At 40.7% G+C, this 18,360-nt stretch overlaps 1 protein-coding gene across 2 annotated transcripts in view; it reads left to right on the top strand.

The window, feature by feature from the left end:
- The window catches only part of REPS2 (RALBP1 associated Eps domain containing 2), a 105,798-nt gene that overhangs the window by 45,789 nt on the left and 41,649 nt on the right, over positions 1-18,360 (top strand). Inside the window, exons 6-11 of one of the 2 annotated variants that reach the window (XM_075775969.1) lie at positions 1,267-1,405; positions 3,039-3,102; positions 4,811-4,953; positions 7,636-7,730; positions 12,566-12,632; positions 14,849-14,914. In XM_075775969.1, coding sequence (XP_075632084.1) covers positions 1,267-1,405; positions 3,039-3,102; positions 4,811-4,953; positions 7,636-7,730; positions 12,566-12,632; positions 14,849-14,914 — 574 coding nt within the window. Of the gene's footprint in view, positions 1-1,266; positions 1,406-3,038; positions 3,103-4,810; positions 4,954-7,635; positions 7,731-12,562; positions 12,633-14,848; positions 14,915-18,360 lie in introns of both variants that reach the window. The other variant, XM_075775959.1, reaches the window with a different exon arrangement.

Genomic DNA, 18,360 nt, shown 5'->3' with positions numbered 1-18,360 from the left:
ACAGCACTACTCTTAGACTAGATACACAGTTTCTTAGCAAAGCTAAATTTTTATGCACCGTGCTGCATAAATATAGCTTCAGGTCCTTTACTGGTTCCGTCCATTTCAGGTGTACAGTGTGCAGTTCAGGGTTGTAATGCATGGCAGCCAAAATGAACCACCAAAATGAATCCAGAGGTAATATAGCATCACTTGGACTTTCCTTTTTCTGGTCAGCAGTAGCAAGATTTCCTTTTGCTTTTATCTTTGGTCACGTAAAACTTCCTTTAATTGCCTGGGTAAAGATAAAGTTCAACAAGGCCAAGTACAAGGTCCTGCACGTGGGTCGGTGCAATCCCAAGCACAACCATAGGCTGGGCGAGGAATGGATTGAGAGCAGCCCCGAGGAGAAGGACTTGGGGGTATTGATTGACGAGAAGCTCAACATGAGCCGGCAGTGTGGGCTTGCAGCCCAGAAAGCCAACCGTGTCCTGGGCTGCATCAAAAGAGGGGTGACCAGCAGGTCGAGGGAGGTGATCCTGCCCCTCTACTCCACTCTTGTGAGACCCCACCTGGAGTACTGCGTCCAGCTCTGGGGGCCCCAGTACAGGAGAGACATGGAGCTGTTGGAGCGAGTCCAGAGGAGGGCCACGAAGCTGATCAGAGGGCTGGAGCACCTCTCCTGTGAGGACAGGCTGAGAGAGTTGGGGTTGTTCAGCCTGGAGAAAAGAAGGCTCCAGGGAGATCTAATTGCGGCCTGCCAGTACCTGAAGGGGCCTACAGGAAAGCTGGAGAGGGACTGTTTATCAGGGAGTGTAGTGACAGGACAAGGAGTAATGGGTTTAAGCTGAAGGAGGGTCGATTTAGATTAGATGTTAGAAAGAAATTCTTTACTGTTAGAGTGGTGAGGCACTGGAACAGGTTGCCCAGAGAGGTTGTGTGTGCTCTGTCCCTGGAAGTGTTTAAGGCCAGGTTGGATGGGGCTTTGGGCAAGGTGGTCTAGTGGAGGGTGTCCCTGCCCATGGCAGGGGGGGGTTGGAACTAGATGATCTTTGAGGTCCCTTCCAACCCAAACCATTCTGTGATTCTGTGATTCTATACCTAATATTAGCTTCAGCTTTAGCAGATAAGTTAGGCGGATGGTAATCAGCGTGGCTGTTTCTGCTTCTTGTTTTAAAGTATGTGTCTACTAATAGAGTGAATCTGGTTTCTTGAGGTGCCCAGAGACCCACTTGGCCCTATTGGCTGCCCCCTGCATGCGGCCGGTGCCAGTGTCCCTCCCTTCAGTCTCTTTCAGCGGAGCGGGAGCAGCAGGACAGCAGCGCCCACTACTCGGATGACCCTTGGAGGATAACGGAGGAGCAGCGAGACTACTACGTGAACCAGTTCAGGTCTCTGCAGCCTGACCTGAACTCCTTTATTTCAGGTAGTTTTTACCCAACAACACGTGTGTCGAGTAGAGGGACCAGGTTGAGAGGTGCCAAGTGTTAAGTAGATAATTCTTTTTTTTTGTCTCTGGAGTGATTTTATAAGAAAGAGTTGATTGTGTCGTCTTTATAAAGGCAAATGACTCAAAGAGCAAACCAATACTGCGGGCATTATGTTTTTTCCTAAATAACCTGATTTTAGGAAAAGAATTACATCTGAGAGAGGGGTGTTGTAATTCAGTAAAAATTGAAATGAGCTCTCACTCTCAGGGACTGTATTTGTGGATTACACTTGCAGAGTATATTGAGCTGAAAAAACCCTTTAGGCTTGTGCTTGCTTTCCAGCAGAAATGTGGCAGCGTCCATGTGATGAAAGAGAAGCATACCGTTAACTGTCCTGTGTGGTCAAGCCTGAGTGTTTATGGCTCTCAGAGACTGAGATTTAGGTGATTAAAATCAAATCCCAGAGAGCACACACGTGGTAAAAGTGTTGTTAACAGCGTACTGAGATTGCGTTTCCATCCTAAATAGGAGGATCAGGCTGCTCGTGAGAGAAGTCGCCCCGGGTACAGTGGTCTGGCAAGGAAGATGTCACAGATTTTAAATTGAAGCAGTTTTATTGCGCCCTGCTCTATTACTGGGGTTCAGGAGGCTTGGATCCAGCCAAAAGTTTAAATAAATTACCTGCTGATGACAGAAATTAGTGTTTTACCAGTTCTTTTCCTCAGTTAAGATCCCTTAATATAATTTGCTTGAAAGAGAAAATGATTGTTCAACCACATGGTATTTCCTCACAGATTTATATATGTCTGTAACTGTGTATGTATGTATATATGCATATACAGCCTCTCAGGTAGCTGTGCATTTTCCTTTATGTTGAGCAAGATTCTCAGGCAGTCCGTGCATATCCAGAATTACTGTTTATAAACAATAAATTTGAGCTTCCACAGCATCCTAAAATAATTAAGGTGTAGCAATCCTTGCTGCAGGGCGATACAGATGCAGCTACAGTCCAGGTTTAAGAAATTATTTGAGAAATCTGTGATTGAAAAATCTGTCAGAAGTTATCAAATATTTAAGTGCTATCCCTGGTTGAGAAAGTTCCTGAATCACAGGTGGTCAGAGGTTGTGCGAGGATGCCTGCATCAGGACAGTAGCTATGTGCTGTCTGAATCTCCTGGGTTTTTTTGTTTTTCTTCTTTTTTTTCATAACATTTGAGCCACTGCAGGGAAAAGTCATGGCTGAAGCAACGTCTTGGGAGAGCAGTGCAGACACTACAGCGCTGTACTGCCACACACATGGCTTCTGGGTGAAGCAGAGCCATTTGTGTCTGTTATTTCATCATTGGTGACATACTAATTATGCTGGTTAGAATCACTAGTACTGAAGCCTGTTTTCCTTTTATTTATTTTTCGCATATGGAGGGAATGGGGAAATGAGGTGAACAGCTCTGTCTGGCTTTCACTTATTCACCAAGAGACAAATGGTCCAACACCTATATTAGCATCCAGTTAATCTGAGCATCTCTCAGATGTAAAGTAAGCAGCCGCTTCTGGTGCGGCAGCCCTGGCCAAAAGAAAGTAATTGGGGAATTAATTTCAAATGGTTGATAAGGCACGCTTTCCCAACAGGTTCCATGGCAAAGAATTTCTTCACAAAATCAAAGCTGCCCATCCCAGAGCTTTCTCACATCTGGTAAGTACTGTAATAGCGTTGGGGATGTGTATCCTGTTTTGGTTTGGGTTTGTTTTTTTTTTTCCCCCAGAGACGCTTAATTCAAGAGTTCTTGTTAAATTTTGAAAAGTGTCTTCAACTATAATTACTGCTCTTATCTCCAGAATCACTTTCAGGCCCAAGCAACAGGGTGCTCATTGATCTTCCTGACACGCTTGTTTTCTGTAGAGATGTTCGCCTACTCAGCAGGACTGGGACGGTTTGAGCAGCCATCTAACTGAGAGCTGTTCTTAACTATAGTGTAAGCAGCATCATTAGTCAACGCACTGACATTTTTCATGAAACGACACAGAGGAGAAGCACCTCTGGAATGTTTTAGATGTGGTGTTGGTTTTATGTTTCTGGCTGTGTTTTGTCAGAGGAGGCCTAATTAATGCCTAATTTTTAGTAAGTACCACTACATAATTCATCAGTGCTTTTCTAATGAACCAGCACACTTACTTTTAATGAGCTTATTTAGAAACGATTGCAGATGGAACTGTGCATGATTAAATTTGACAAGGATTCTATTATATTTTCATAAACAACATGGTGCTTTGTAATTCAGTGTCATCCTTGCATCTCAGATAGGAAGAACAAGCAGTTTTAAACGTTGATCAAAAATGCTGATAGAAGTTTTACTTTTATATATGCTTTTCTGAGGAGAGATGAGAAGAAAAGCTTGCAAGAGCCTAAACATCCGTCGGGGTCAAAGCATATGCCTGGAATCTTTTCAAAGTGGGTTGTCACTTGTGAAAACAAAACCAAAACAACTGAAGAAACATTGTGTTGGGGGAAGTGAATATTGGAATTTAAATTTAAGATTATTTAAGAAGCATGGATTAACCCAATATGTTAACAAAACACATTTCTATTGCTGATACAAGTTGTTCTCTGTGCAAAATTTTAAGAGAAGTATTCCTTTCTAGTAGATAATTATAATTTTGTGATGTGATTTATCAGGTTGTGTTGCTGTGTTAAACACATGGGATGTTTCAGTCTTTGTTACTATAACCTCAACAGCTTGAAAAATGCTCATTACTTTCAAAGAGCAGGAAGTGAATTGTTTATTTTAGTCTATGTGCTAATGATAAAATAATGCTTATTTCTTGCAAAGAGTTGATTTATGAATTTGAATTCTTGAATTTCTGAAGTTTTATTGATTGAGAAGCATCCTAGAATTAAAGACAGACAGCTTTAGTGAGCAGTTAACAGTAACATTTAAACTTGTCAAAAGCATTTATTTAGCTCTTTTCTTGAGGCTAGTCCTCGGTGCTAAGTAACTGAAGTTACTTTGCTGAAGTCCATTTTTAACTTTATCTGCTTGCACTGTTTAAGATCCTGCATGGATTAGCCAAAACTAGCTAAAAGTTCATTTCACCCTTGGAAGTACAGGATATGTATTTCATGTTAGAATATATACATACCATCATATTGTGTCGTATGATGGATAACAAAAAAATATGCTTTATTAAAAAAGAAAAAAAATGACAAGTCACTATTAGAAAATTAGCTTGCTTCATTTTCCCTGAGACAAATGTACAGGTTAGGATCAAGTGCAAATGGCAGAGATGCTTGTCTAGTATTAAAATAGCACTTCTTGAAGTCCCGTTTCTGTTTCCCGGTGATTGCACACGTATGTTTCCCTGAGGTAACGGCTTGGAAAAACATGCGCCTGTTGTACCTGCAGGGAGCTGAGCGACGTGGATTGCGACGGGGCGCTGACGCTCCCAGAGTTCTGTGCCGCTTTCCACCTCGTGGTTGCGAGGAAGAACGGTTACCAGCTGCCGGAGACGCTGCCGGAGACGCTGCTGCCCGAGTACCTTCAAGCAGGTAATGTCCCTGTGGCCGGTCGCGCTCCTGTAGCCATCTCAGAAACCCAGTATGCGTGTGACACAGGTTTCGTTGTCCATCCCGCAGGTAGGATGGGGTTCTACACTGCATAATAGCTCTCCGGTTCATTTTTAATGTGTGTGTTTTTAATTGTGTTTACGAAGCGGTTGCTGAAGAAGGGACGTATAAAATTACAAAATAGTGATGCGAAACATAGCAGTTGCCCGCCTCTTAATGTCTGCCTCTCTGCTCCAGTGGGGTTCAGGTGCCATTATAGCTAAAGTGGCAGATGATCACCTGTAGCAAAGATAACCTAACAGGACTTCTCTTTCTTTTAACTCTTTCAATGATTTTTCCCTTAAGTACCTGTCTCTTGAAGATGTGTTGAAAATGATACCAGACTGCTTTAGAACTTCTTATGTTAATATATTTTGTTAGACGTGGTTACCGGTTCTATCAAAGGTTGAATTTTTTTGTAATTCATTTTATGTAATCCACAGATTCTTCTGTAAGTAATCTGCAGTAATGACGGGGGGCTTACAACAGTTTGGGTAGCCCACAGATAAATTAATCCAAAATACAACATACCTCAGTAACAGTGTGCAGTGAGAGACCTGCCCTTTCATTTGTTCTCTTCGGTTCTGTCTCTTTTAATTACAAAAGAACATTGAAATATATACTGTTCCATCTAAAAAATGTGCATGACTTTCTAGGGCAAGGAGGATTAATCACAGATGATAATTACAGTACTAAGGGATAATATTTGAGACCTAATAAAATCTCCATTAAATTTGATGACACTGAATATATTAAAAGACAGGAAAAGAGCAAATCAAGCTGTAGTTAGGGAAATTAAATGTTCACCCTGTATCAGATTTGTGAAGTAATTTCTGGTGGAGTCATGTTCCTTATAATCCACTATCTTCATATCCAAGGGGAGAAGCTCCTGTAAAACCTGCACTTCCAAGTCTCCATCACTTTTAGTCTCTTTTCATAATCACAACTACCCTTTTCCCTCCAGGACCACCACTTTGTTCGTTACTCTCACACCTGTTCTCATCATAAATTAGATTATAAGCTCCTCCATGCAGGTTCTTGTTGGTGTGTCTTCGCGTTAAGCCTTTTTTGGTAAAACTGCAATTGAAATAGCTGTCCCTATTAGGAGGGGATCATTCTGTCAATGGCAGGAGGAGCATGGTAAGCTCTGGTTGTTCCCTGGGAGTCAGTCCTCTGTTCCCCTAATTTGTCCCTTTCAGCACTGAGGTCTTTACCATTTTCTTACATGATTATTGTTTTGTGTGTTGCACACAACCAAGCATTTCAAGCTGATCTAGGTGGAAGAGGTGAAAGGACTAATTGTTGTGGGCACTCTAAATACCGCAGCTAATATGCTAATTCTGGTTAGCACGAGGAACTGAAAATGTCTCATGCTCGTTCTGCTGCCTAGTCAGGATTCAGAAATCTGTCTTTCGAAAGACTTGTTTTAGTAAAAAGCAGAACATTTCTTTTTTTTTTTTTTTTTGTTATTAGGAACTCGAAGATTACTGAAAACTGTTTTCATTAAGTTGTTGTGTTAGTTTCAGAATGAGGCAGAATTTGGTTCAAGTGAAGTATTTGCATTTGTTAAGAATGTTAAAGCTTGAAATAAATTGACTTGGAGCGTAAGAGCATTTAAGAATGAATTAATCTTGCTAGTTTTATGGCTTGTTCTATAAACTAGAAGCAGAGGGGCAAATACTATCCTGGCACAGCTCCATTGACAATTTGACCCACCACCTTCTTTTCTGGAAGTTTTTATTAAAACAAATTTACAGAATCCGTAAAGCTATTTGCCCTGTATGTAACCCACTGTATTGTAAATGAAGACAGATTTGCAAGAGCTTAATTTATTCAGATAAGCTAGATGCTAGCCAGAAACTAGAAATTTGGCCTGAGAAGTGGTTATTCTGCCTTTCAATACATTGATCTTAAAGGAAAACTGTTTTCCAGCTGTTAAGACAGATTTATCTCAGAGAAACTAATCCCAGAGTGGTATCAGCAGAAGGAGTTTATGGAACAGAAATGAGGGCTTTGTGAATATTGCTGTGAGAAGTTAGAGTTGGGGTTTTTTTCCTTTTTTTTTTTTTTCCCCCCCTGCTCTCAATGCTGTTTAGTTAAAGAATACCAAATGGTATGCACAGCAGCAACTATTGTCCTTGCTTTTTACTGGCCTTCAATTTTAGTGTATAATGTAGATTCCACTATACTTTTCATTATTCGAAATGTCAAAAATTGGAGTTGAATGTTTGGTAAGTACCTTTAACATTCCTAAGCCAGCAATGTATAAACTCTAAGGCCAACTAAGTCAATACTGGACTTATGAGGAGGAAAAATGCAAATAAGCAGTTGTAGTTTGGCAGTTAATGTTTACTAAGAATCACTTTTCCCAAATTTCACCATTATTTCTACAACAGAAATTATATGTTATCCCTTTCGTAACACTGAATCAATCAAAATACAAGATAGATTTTCTTCATGGTGTTTGTCATTTGTGGCACATAGATCAGTTCTGATACGCAGAAACGAAGAGCACAATTATGCTGGAACATGTTTTTAAGAAGTGTGTATTAACCAAAGGCTTGGCATGTCTCTGGGTTTTGTAGGTTTTTTTTCTTTCTTTCTTTCTTTTTCTTTCCCCTGCAGCTTCTTTGAAGCCCATGCGTGAGTGTGCACTATTTGATTCTTATTCTGAGTCGTTGCCAGGCGGTCAGCAGACTCGGGACTTCAGTCGGACGGAGGTAAGAAGGCACAAGCAGGGGAGTCAGTTACCTCACAGAGTAATAGCCCAGCTTCACAATCACCGTGATATGCCTGGCAGCAGAACTGCAAGTCTTGGAGAGGACTTCAGGTGTGTCTGAGTTTACCATTAAGCCAACTTAAACCCGTCTTGCAGCTACTTGTTCAGTGTGTGGAAAGGCTTTTCAAGAGATATTCCCACAAAACGGAGTTCACAGTAGCAATGGAAGGACTCCAGCCTGGCGTGATGTTGGAGCCTGCGCAGGGACATACGCCTTACCTGCTCGCGTCCCACTGGGCGGCGTTTGGCCCTCCGGTGCTGGAGCCAGCGATGCAGGGCAGAGCCCGCGCTGCAGGACGGGCGGTGGCACGAGGACATTGCTCCGGTGGAACCTCACCGGAATCTGAATTGGTTGAAAGTGTCAGGCTTTGGATGCAGACCTTGTTCTAGTCAGGCACTCCTGACCGTGTGGCTCTTGAGTGTTTCTTCCATTTGCAGTGCTCATTTCCACACTTGCTCCCCCAGTTTTGATGATGATAAGAAAAATGTCTTGGCTTGTCCTGATTCCTTGTACTTTGCTTCTTTGGAGACTGAAGCTATCCCAGATTTTGTACGGTGTGGACATGCATTTGTTCATAGTGATTCAGTCTCCATTTTAATATCTAGCCTTTTCACTATGATCTGAGGGTCTAGGTAGTCATTGTAAGGAGCCAGGCAGAGTGTTTTGAGTGAAAAATGGAGATCCATTGTAGCAATATCGCAACAGATACCAGCCTTGTAATGGAAGACTGTTGCAAGCGAAACTAAATTAAGAAGAGCGTATCACTGAGTTTAAAACCCAAAACTTTAAAGATCCTGTAAAGCTGAACTAACCATGACCACTGAGTTGTGCCTGGATATTGCAACTCTGAATATATATGCTGTGGGATTTAAGGGTTTAGTATTTAAGGTACCGAATCAAATGGCAGACTGACTGCGAGAAAGGGGCCTTCTGATGCTGCTTCCAAGTTAACAAGTAATGGGATGTCATGGCAGCTCAGCAAGGCTGCCAGTTATTTCCTCCCTATGCCTTGTTCTGGGGAGTTTCTGGATCACAACCCAGCTGTTCCCTCATCACATTCAGCTCGGTAGTGGCACCCCCAAACAGACTCTCCTGAGCTGCTACGGAGCGCAACGTTCACTTTGCACAATGCTGCAGGCAATGCTTTGAGCATCCAGTTTATCTTCTGGAACTGTTAAAATACGTTGCGGTCTCCCTGGGCAGTATTGCTCTTTGTACAGCAGCTTGGCCAAAGCACAGCAGTCATACTGGGTTTGTTCCGGTAGCGCAGGCTCTTAGTACATTGGCAGCGTAGGCAGGTCCCTTACCGTAGTGGAACAGCCTTGTCCCTTGCATACGGCCTTATTTTGGGAGGGTGGTTCGCAGGGGGCTGAGAGATTGTGCCACAGACCACACTGCGCTAGCACTTAATTCTTCACTGTGCGGTCCTGTGACAAAGCTCAACAGTGCTTTGAGAGTCTGCCTCATTAGTGTATATATGTGCATTGGTTTGCAATTTAAACAAGTGTAAGAGGCAAAATTCAAGGGGATTTGCATTTGAAAACTCACATGCTGATGTCAGCATGTGTATGTACATATATATATAGCTCCATTTCCGGACTCCAGTAAGAGTCAACTGAGTATTTCAGTTAACTCACTGCATCAGCTTAAGATACTTGTTTTTAGAGAGTTATTTGTCATCTGCTTAAAAACTGTCACATCCCTGTTTGGATGGCTTTTTGTCAGTAGGCAAGACCCCTGAGTGTCAGCTTCTCTTTTTCACTTGCATTTTCATGTGCATGTACAAATACACATGCATATATAAAAAAGAGATATAATTAAATTACATTGAAAATATAAATAAATATATAATTATGTATCTTGTATGCACATAATTAAAAAGCTTCAGTTTATGTAACTTCTTGACTTCAAGATCTACTTCAGTATCTCTGTAGTCTAGGGGGCCCTTGTTTTTGTGAGGATACTGGCTTCGCAGGTGATTACCCTGATATACAAAGGGGTCTTTGGTTATTACAGAGTTTTGAGGAAGTTTGCTCTTTAGTAGCGCAGCCTTTGGGACTGTGAGATTAGAACATTCTTTTATATATTTCACAAAGCTCAGAAATCTTGCTTTCAGAGGTATCTTGTGTTTCTTAGAAATAAAATGTCATTCTAGTAACCTAACCAATACAATTTTATAATCTTAAAAAATGTCTGGGTTTTAGGCTCTTCTTGTTTGTGGTCCTTGAATGCATGTGCAGAGTAGGGATAAATCTAGAAGGAGATGATTTGCTAAGCAATTGAATTGTATGTTTTTTTGCTTTTTAGATTTTTCTGCTGCAGCAGAGATGACAGTAGTAGGAGTGTTACAGTAATAATTAAAAAGCTGTAGAGGGTATAAAGCACAAAATGTAAAAAAACCAAGCAAGCAACAAATCCCCCATTTTATGTTTAATTCTTAATTTGATTTTCAGCAGTTAAGCTTTCAGATCTCCTCTGCCTTATCCTCTAGGCTCTCCTCCTTGAGACATTCTCACCATCACTGCCAATAGCTCACAGATTACTGTGCTGCCCTTGTAGTCAGGTAATGTTCTTGGGGGAACAGCTGGATCTTCTGCTCCATTCCTAGGTTCTGCAAGGTGGCAGGATGTTCTGCAAAATCAGGGGTTTTTTATGGCTAGGTTGAAAATGAAGAAGACTGTAGCATGATTGCTTGCTGGCTGAGCATAGATAGTGCTACTTGACTAGATCACAATTGTTTGACTGGTTTTGCTCCATTTCTTCACTGTCTGGGTCCTAGACATGCAAGGCAAAGCTCTCAGTTTGTTTCAAGGCCTTGTTATTTTGGTCCTTTGTTGTCCTCCAAGATTAATGGACTATAAAATCTCTTCTCAAAACTGAATTGAGAATGATTTTGACTTGATTTTTTTTTTTTTCAACTGATGTTTTTATGTTCAGAATTAATACACTGAATGAGTATCTTTTGGAAGGTCAGTAATTCATCTCCCTCTATAGGAAGTGCAGTAATTCACTGTTGGAATTTAATTTGTAGCTTGGCTACTTGAGGAAATACAGTTTAGATACATGATCACTACGTTAAAAATATTATATTATCAATGCAATCAGTTATGCATTATCTCCATGTCTTTGTCTCTTTCCACCTATCATCCATTCAGGCTGTTTAAATTTAATTTCAGCTGACCATTTTTACTGTGACTGCTGAACTACAGTACTGCAATACAATGGAAAGAGTTTTTGAATGCTTCCATAAAGAGAATAATAGCAGGAGAGAGGTCACCTGAATGCTAGGCTTTGTTAAACTTACAAAATACACAAAGACTGCTAATGTTATGCTCCAGAATGACAGGGGTGACTACTTTTTGTTAACCAAGGAGGCTTTGTCTTCCCTTCTTTTTTTCTCAAGTTTGCCTCCCACTCTGGTTCTTTTTTGTTAGGTTTTTTTCCCATTCCTTTGGCTCTTTTCCTCAAGCTTTCCGACTCTCAAAATCTTATAGATAAACCACAAGATTTAGCACTATATGCATAAAATGACTGACTCTAAACTCCCTCAGAAATGTCATGCTCTCAGTTCATTGAAATTTGTGAGTCATTCTATCGATTCAAGCATGCACCGAGTTAGGTCTTTAGTCTGACACTCTTTACCTTAGAGTGTGTTCCTATGGATGTGAAGTGTTTTGTTCATACATTTTCAGAGTCCACAAGCCATGTTTTTGCTGTGTTGCTTCCTCAGAAGCACTAGGGAATCCCACGTGCAGCTTTATGAAACAGATCTTGTAGCCCTTTAGTCTGGACTTGGCCTTCTTGAATTACTGACTTGAGATTTTTGTGTATGGTAGGTTTTTTTATTTTTTTTTTTCTTTTTTCTTTTTTCTTTCTTTAGATGTCTACAAAATCTGTGTTTCTGGATCCATTTATTTAGGCCCAGTGGATTTCAGGCCATTTTTAGGTCCAACCTTTTCCATGCTACCTGGGAAAAAACCAGCATCACTTAATAATTAGAGAAGCTTGGGGTTTCTGATGCTTGCTTTGCTGTTGTTTTGGCTGCAGAGTGTATCCCTGTTCTTACAGATAATGGAAGTAGAATTTGTTCCTGGTTCCTTCTCGTGAGCTGAGCAGCAGAAGTTACAAGAACAACAAATGCCTATAAGTCACTGCTGAAATAAAGGAAAGTTAAGGAATAAGACTGGGGAGAAGTTCCCTGTTTTCCCATCAGAGGCCTGAATGGGCCTCCAACAGACATGCTAATGAAATTTGTTTTTCCCATCTCAGTGATTGCATGTTGAAAGAAAAGAGTAGTTCAGAGATCAGCCACCTCAGCCAGAAGAGTTTAATTGCAGAACTGCTGGGCTGTGCAGCACAGCTGGAGTTTTGGCTAGGCAGACTGTTCTGATGGAGACTGTAACTCTTGTGAAGGGGCTGGAGAAGGTTTCCTCAACCCCAGCACAGGTGTTGCACCCACAGAGAAAAGAAACCACAGAATGACATCGCTCTGTTGTGAGAAGTCTCTCCTAGCACCTAGTCCTTAGCTCCTTGTGATTCCCTGTTGAGGTGCTTCTCTAACTGATTTCAGGTGTGGAACTGCTGTACCTTGATGAAAAGCAGAGTTTAATTCCCTTTCTGTAGGTCCTCTATGCTGCTTTATCTGACAAAGCAAATCCTGTTGAAGGGAGAATATCACCTTTATTTATGTTGATCTGTATTCTTAAATATTTGACTGTGGAAACATGTGAGCTGTACCAATTAGTATAATAAATTAATCTTCTTTCTTTAAGAAGAAATCAGCTGAAGAAGTACCTGATAACTCTGCCCTGTTACAAGATGGAAAGAAAGATGACAAACAAGGTATTCAAATAAATGACTTTTTTTTTTTTTTCCCCATTATGGGTTAAATTCTGTGTGTTTTTAGTAATACCATATATTTGCTGACAGAAGCAATGGTATGTTTAATTTCTAAGCTGGCTATGTGTTTCTGTGGATTTAAAGAGACAATTCATTGACAGCAACTGAGTTGAAGACAAATAAATGGATGGGTTTGCTTCAAAATTAGCTCTGTCATATGTAAACGATATGAATTGCACCTTCTAAAATATGTTTAGTCCTAAGGCAATTAATGCTGCACTTCTTATTTTAACAAAGTTGTAATTGTTATCAGGAATTTTGTAAAAGTAAAGACTACATTGTGCCAAATTTTGGATTTCCCTTTTTGCAGGAAGTAGCAACACTTTGAAATGAGTTTTTATTCCTATTAAAAAAAATCCCTGTATTTTCTTGCAAAACAAAAGTTTCGGACGAACTGGATTGAAAATACTTGATTCATTTGTTTCACTTGAAATCCATCAGCAGCAAGCCACATGAAACTGAAGTGATCTTTTTCTTTTTCCACTCAGTACCTTCTAGGGTTTCCAGAATCAGTGCTGGATTATCATACAATCATTCATTCCCTTTTCCCAACCTTTCAGGTTCTCACTTGCTGTCCCTCAGTTGTGGAAAGAAAACAAGTTGTGGGTATTTGGTTGCCTAATTTTCAGAGTTGTGGATTATATATTACTTAAAAAAATTAAACACCTTGACCTCCCAGCTGTCCGCATGTTAAAGTTGCATCAGAGCTGTGAGACCAGGTAGTCCACATTCCCGAATCACCTTCCACACTCAGATGTGACCGAGTTTGGCAGATTCCCAGTGTCCCTAGTTCAAAGAAAGGTTGTCACGAGTTGATGGGTGTTTGTAACACATTTTGACAAGTCAGCATATTCCAAGAAATTAATGTTTTATTGACAAAGTTTGTGTTGTTGTGAAATTCATAATGAACCAGAACAGGACTTGAACCTTGAAGGTTATTTCTTTGAAATGTCTAGGGAAGATTTACTTTTTACTAAGGGAATCTTTTTTTCTTCCCTGTTTTGGTGAAGAACCTGTGCTTTGCTTTTTGTAGCTGACACGTTAAGTCAGATGGGAAGCTGTTTTGGTGCATGCAGTCCTTCAGGGCTGAAGATTTGCTGTATTTATGACAAGATTCCTACCTCTTCAGCCAAAGAACGAATGCTCTTGTTCTACCATTTATTACTATTCTGACAAATGAAAGAGCAGATCGTTCTCCTGACTGAGGAGATCTCCCCAGAAGTAAAGAACCTGTAATTCAGGATTGTAGAAGCAAATTTTCCTGCATTTTCAAAACTGTGTATGTAAATTCTAGTGGAGGGTGTCCCTGCCCATGGCAAGGGGGTTGGAACTAGATGATCTTTGAGGTCCCTTCCAACCCAAACCATTCTGTGATTCTATGATTAGCTCCACTCTGTCAGGTTATAGTGTAGTTAAATATGGGAGGTAATGTAATTACAGCTGGATCCCAAGAACCAGTTTTTTCCCATGTTTGATTTGATAAAGGCAGATGGAGATGAGCTATTTCATTCCAAGTGGTCATATATAATACAGTGTATTACAGTACATTAAATACACTACAGTGCATTAATAACACCTTAAGAAAGGAATTAATAAAGGATGCGTAGGCATTGGTGGAAGGGGAATAAGCACAAAGATTGGGATTTCCTAAATTTTAAGCCTGGTTCTTCCGGTGCTGTATGACGTTCCCTGGGGCAGGCTGGTGAGGCTTCGGCTGCCCGCAGCAGCCAGGCTGTCGTGTGCCCTGGCTTCCCGGGTTTGTGACGTGGGAGAGATGAGTCCCAGCTCTGCCAGGTGTCGCTGGCTGCTGCCTCTGTGAGCAGGCTGCGTCTCTGAAACGGAAGTCGTCCTTGGTTTTAGGCGCTCGACACCCCACCTCCCCACCCCACCCCCCTCCAGTTCTCAAAATTTGAGATTATTTGGCAACTTGGGCATAGGCCTCTTTGTTCTTGGCTTTTGTGCTTTTAGAAATTGTTACTTTTTTGAGTGCTTGGGGGTTCTGAGAGTATTTGGCTACTTTCCCTTTCAAGTATGTCTCGTGTTATTAGATGTTCTAAGTAATACCAGTTTAGATGCTCCTTTCCCAGAGCTGATACCACGAGATTTTACTTGCACATACTTAAAGTAATTCTCATTGTTTTGTTGGTTTTTTTATTAAGCTCTTAAAGTAAGCACTGCTCTCAAAGCGATACCAAAGGAATTTCAGCACTTGACTGTGAAAACAGGTAAGAAGAAAAAAATTTACCTGCTACTTCCATTAGAATTTCGATCAAATATTTTTATATCACAGTAAGCCTAAATTAATGTAATTTGATTTTTTTTTAAGAACCTTTTACTCTCATACTATTTTACTACTGAAATTAACTTTTACCTCGTAATGACTGCTACTTGCAAAATTAATCTTACTTAGTGCTTCAGTTTGTCAAAAGGTTTTCTTGCTTTCTTTCCCTTGTTAGTGGATGTGCATTCTTGATGTGTGGAAAATGTTTTTAACATAGCATTTTGTAGGGAGTCTGAACTTTGTTTTTCTGTAGTACAAACGAGATGCCAGAGCACGAATATTGTACCTCTGGATAAAAGCTCTCCTCAAGTACAGAATAAGTATTCAGTAACTATTCTGAAATGGCCTGTTTCTTTGTAAAAACTGAGCTTTCCTGTCTTCTGTCAAGGAGTTTAAGGGTAGGTAGACTTTGGGAAACACAGACCTTGTGGCACTTACAGCACTGGTGCAAGCTTTGGATTTGGGGTGCGTTTCTTTGTTGAAACCACCCCTGATTTTTCTCTCTCCAACTGCACCATACGCTCCTTGTTCCTATCATACTGGAAAATGTTATTTCTGGAACGGCATATGTCGAAGTTGCTTAGCTGCTCCAGAAACTTCCCATGCATTCAGTTCAGTTCATCAGACCTCCCCTGCCTTTCTCTTTGTTAATCTCCTTCCTAGAGTGGTAAGAGTCTCTGCAAGCCTTCCCTGGTCGCAGTTAAGCTAAAATCTGGATTTACCTTCTTTTCCTTTTGCATGAATGTTTTTACTCATGAAAACATCCTTGATTAAGAAAACTGACCCTCACATGTCTGTCACAGCAGTTTTGTCTTATAGCTCGATTTATTCATGGCTGCTCAACAGCTGCATGCCTCATTTCCCAACTCTTTTTTTCCTGGCTTCTTCCCAAACACTTGGCAGCTGCCAGATTTCCTATCTTCAGCTCCTGTTCTCAAACAATTGCTGCTTCTCCTTCACACACACGCACACACACTCTCTTACCCTTCCCTCTTAGGGGGAGAGGCGGGTGGTTGAGAGATTTTCAGTTGTCTTCTCCTCCCCGCAGATTTGCCCAGGAGCATCCCAGAGAGTTTTATTTTCAGTTCAGCAATTGTGTTTTTGGAAAGCTTATGAGGAAAAACCTGCTGTCACCTGCATATCTCCTTTGCCACCGACCTTTTTTCCCCACGGCCTTCATCTCGTAGTCAGGGAGGTCTTCCCAATGCTGCCATGCTCCTCCAGCACCGTTGCTGTGTGTGTATACCAAGGAGATGATGGCAGAGTTTCACCCCATGGTTATGACTCCTGTCACTGTAGGGGTTTCACCTTTGCTTTCCTGCACATTGAGGGTTTGAGCAAGCACATTCTCAGGTTGCATGATATGGTTGATGTTAGAAGTAAAAATGTTTATCTATGCAGTGGGCTAGATACAGCACAGCAATGAGTGGTTATTTCAGAATCAGTCACCTTCTGAAAGGTCATTGTAATCATTAACCTTCAGGATGAAAAATCAGTTGGGATGAAGTTGGAGAATTGTTCCATCCTTCTTCGGTTATTCATTTGGGCTGTTAATGTAAATTCAGGAAAGATGATACTGCCGCGCCTCATTACGGGAAAGTTATCTTTGCCATCAGAAGGACTAGAAATTTCCATCAGTAAAAACTTTATATGCTCAGCATGTCCTCATATCTGGCCAATTTATTTAGGATCCTAAGTGCAAGATCGTTGTTGGCCTTAGATGTTTAAAGGATTAAGGACCAAATTTGCAAGGGTTTAAACTGTCCATTTCTGCCTAGGCCACCATTGAGAGATGAGTCAGTGGGGGTGATTTAGACTAGCGGGGAATTCTTTGTGTTTTTTTCTTTAGCCATGTGACATGCTTGCTCCCTTTATGGTACAATTTTCCACCCGATCTTCTGTAAAGCAAGGAGGCATCAGCTGAGTATAAGGTATTAGGCTACAGCCAAAAGTTACTGAATCAGCATCCTTTGGAATGTTAAAATGAAGTTGTCGTGGGAGAGGGGCATGGGAGCAGTTAAAACACCCAAAACGGGAACCTTCACACTCTCCTGTGAATGACAAAATAAGAGTTCATGATTGTATATGACTTTATTTAGTGCAGACCAGACCATTCAGTTCATCAGTCTCTACTACTTCGGGAATCATACAAACTTTTAAATAATAAATGTAATTAATTTACTCAACAGCTTTATTTTTTTATGAGTTTCATGTCACTTAGGCTTATGAAATAGCAACAGAAATATGGAAGACTCCTGATCTGGATAAATACTTTTGTATGGTCTTGAATGATTATGTTGTGTATATGTATAAACCTGCATATCACGCACAAAGTACGCACAGACTGAACATACCAAAATAACTGCACGTTTTGTGGAAATCCTGCCACAATTATTTGTATGTCCTAATAATGAACTACCTGCTTTATAATATTTTTTTTTATATTGTACTACTTCTTTTGAAAGATAAAGCTAAGTCTGTGTATTGTGTATTGTAGCCTTGAATTTCCTGATTTTTCAAAAGCTTAAAAGAAAATCCTTGGCAGTCATATTCTATCGCTCTCATTTTTTATTAGTAGCTATTGTGGTATTCTCTCTTCCTTGTGTGCTTTCCTGTTTACCTCAAGAAGATGTCCTTGGAGAGTTTGAATGTCAGTTTTACCTGCAGGATTTTAGATGAAAAACTTTCTAAAAGAAGTATGAACAGAATTGCAGTCTCCATAAAAGAAGAAAAATTCGAAGGTTCTTAAACATGGCTTAGTTTGGAAAGTATTTATACTTCCTATTTCTAAGTGCCATATATTTAATAATTGTGCATGTAATTTAATAATTAGTAATTTCAGCATTGGAAAAATTGGGTCATATGGCTGTAGGGAAGCAGTGTCTGAAGTTGTGTCCTCTGGGAGTTTGACAGAGAGGAGGATTATCGCCACTGCCCATTTTAATAATAATTCCCTCTCCCTCCTTTAGTTGCTAGGAGGAGTTTGTTGCACAGAAATCTGGAATGACTGTGAGCCGGTTTGGTGGTGACAATAACCTACTAGAACTTGGTTTATAAGTGGTCATTTGTGTCACTGCCAGCTGCACTTGGGTTTATTCCATCCAAAGCACCAAACAGCACTGCGTGACCCTAAAGGCGGTTTCTTTTATGAAGAAATAGTGTGTGACTATACATGTGCCATATGCTGCTGCTTGTCTTCTGTGAGCCTAAAGCCTCCTGTGGAGGCTCTATGCAGTAGTACAATGCAAGCCATTAAAAGTCAGTTATTTGCCAGCTGCTAGCACAGGTAGCTGCTGCTCTGCGTTTTGGAGGATCTGTCGTATTCTCAGGTAGTGTTCTGTAGAGGCTGGCAACAAATGTCTGACTTCGTAGTAGGCATATATCTGAAGG

This window comes from Balearica regulorum, chromosome 1, assembly GCF_011004875.1.
Source record: "Balearica regulorum gibbericeps isolate bBalReg1 chromosome 1, bBalReg1.pri, whole genome shotgun sequence".
NCBI lineage: Eukaryota > Metazoa > Chordata > Aves > Gruiformes > Gruidae > Balearica > Balearica regulorum.
The sequence above is the reverse complement of the archived record's forward strand: the minus strand, read 5'-3'. Positions and strand labels throughout refer to the sequence as shown.